We start from the raw sequence: 1,539 nt of genomic DNA, 5'->3' as shown, positions 1-1,539 counted from the left end.
GCATGAGGGGAAAACACGGTCGGTTCCTGGTGGATAAATGACCCAGTTGGGGATCATCGTATCAATGAGAGCAACGTTGCGTTGATGTCGATGGAATTGAGTGCCACAATGATAAAACTGTAGTCCCCAAGGACGCTGTAAGGTCGTGAAGACACGCAGCGGTACGATTGCTTCTCTCTGTTACCTCTGACACTGAAGGACTAGAAATGAGACAGCTGAGTCAGGTGACCTGACTCTGCGGCTGATGCTCGGATAGCTCACTTATATCAGTTCACTGACTCATCCTCTGGTTTGGTCAGTATTTCTAAACCAGACTCCAGCTTTCAGGCCCTGGGTTCGCAGTTTAATAGATACCTCTCCTAGGCGCAGTTTCCATGGGGTTTCTCATTAGATCGTTCATGATGGCGCCGAACAACGCCTTGTAATGATTGTGGGCAATTAAAAGGTTTCTACCAGAACCTCAAGACCTACTTCTTCAATCGCTTAGCCGCAGGCTTCTTCGCCGTCACTTTTTTGACCTTTTTGGCAGCCGGCTTCTTCGCCGGAGGCTTTGATCGAGCAGAAACCTTCTTGCTCGCAGCGACCTTCTTGGTCTTCGGAGCAGCCGGCTTCCTAGCAGGCTTCTTAGTCGTAGCCTTCTTTGTGGAAGGCTTTTTGGCAGAAGCCTTCTTTTTGTGAGCCTTTGGTTTGGACTTCTTCGCGGACGCGGGCTTCTTGTCCGCAGCCCTTGACCCAGCAGCCAGTTTGTATGACGCCTTTGCTTGGCTGACAGTACCAGCATCCACGAGAGCTTTAAGAGCCTTGTTAAGAGCTGCCTTATTCTCGACACCGAAGTTTTGCTTGATGAAGCTGAGAACGGCCTGACGGCTCATCTTCTGGAATCCCTTACACGTGGTCAAGGCCTGCTTGATCATAACCGAATAATTGGGATGAGCCACAGATTTCTTACCGGATTTGACGGTCATTGTGAGAGTTAAGTCGGAATCGTGGTCATGACACGCACGATTTTCCAGGATACCGCTAATTGCGATTTCTGAAACAAAAGCTGTAAAAAAGAGAAACCCATCATGATCGCATATCATTTTATAACAAGGAGGAGGATGGCGTTGAGAAACGCCTTGGAAAGGATTCAGATGCTTAGATAACTCCAATCTGCACTTCAGTGACCATGAAGCCTCACGCGGAAGTGAACTTGGTCACAGCCTTGGTGCCCTCACTGACGGCATGCTTGGCCAGCTCACCCGGCAAGACCAAGCGAATCGCAGTTTGGATCTCCCGGCTAGAGAGAGTTCCCTTGTTACTGTACTTACAAAGACGCCCGGCCTCCGAGACTATACGATCAAAGGTGTCGCTCACCAGCGAGTTCATGATCATCATGCTCTTCTTGGATATACCGGTCTTAGGATGGACTTGCTTCAACACCTTGAAGATGTAGCTGTTGAAGGTCTCTTTCCTGGAAGATCTACGCTTCTTATCAGCAGCATGCTTGCTGGCGGCGGCAGTTTTGGGAGCCATATTAGAATTTAGAGAGTCAGTAGA

The 1,539-nt window shown here is 49.2% G+C and overlaps 2 protein-coding genes across 2 annotated transcripts; both read right to left on the bottom strand.

Moving 5' to 3' along the window:
- Positions 1-467: 467 nt before the first annotated feature.
- Positions 468-965, bottom strand: Pmar_PMAR029086 (Histone H1, putative; the record flags this gene model as incomplete). The annotated part of the gene is made up of 1 exon (XM_002782042.1): positions 468-965. The coding sequence occupies one exon, from the start codon at positions 963-965 to the stop codon at positions 468-470; it is 498 nt and encodes a 165-aa protein (XP_002782088.1).
- Positions 966-1,176: 211 nt separating this feature from the next.
- Pmar_PMAR029085 (histone 2B variant 2, putative) lies at positions 1,177-1,515 on the bottom strand (the record flags this gene model as incomplete). Its single annotated transcript, XM_002782041.1, has 1 exon — positions 1,177-1,515. The coding sequence occupies one exon, from the start codon at positions 1,513-1,515 to the stop codon at positions 1,177-1,179; it is 339 nt and encodes a 112-aa protein (XP_002782087.1).
- Positions 1,516-1,539: the final 24 nt, after the last annotated feature.

Source organism: Perkinsus marinus (assembly GCF_000006405.1).
Source record: "Perkinsus marinus ATCC 50983 genomic scaffold scf_1104296940518, whole genome shotgun sequence".
Classification (NCBI taxonomy): Eukaryota; Perkinsozoa; order Perkinsida; family Perkinsidae; genus Perkinsus; species Perkinsus marinus.
The sequence above is the reverse complement of the archived record's forward strand: the minus strand, read 5'-3'. Positions and strand labels throughout refer to the sequence as shown.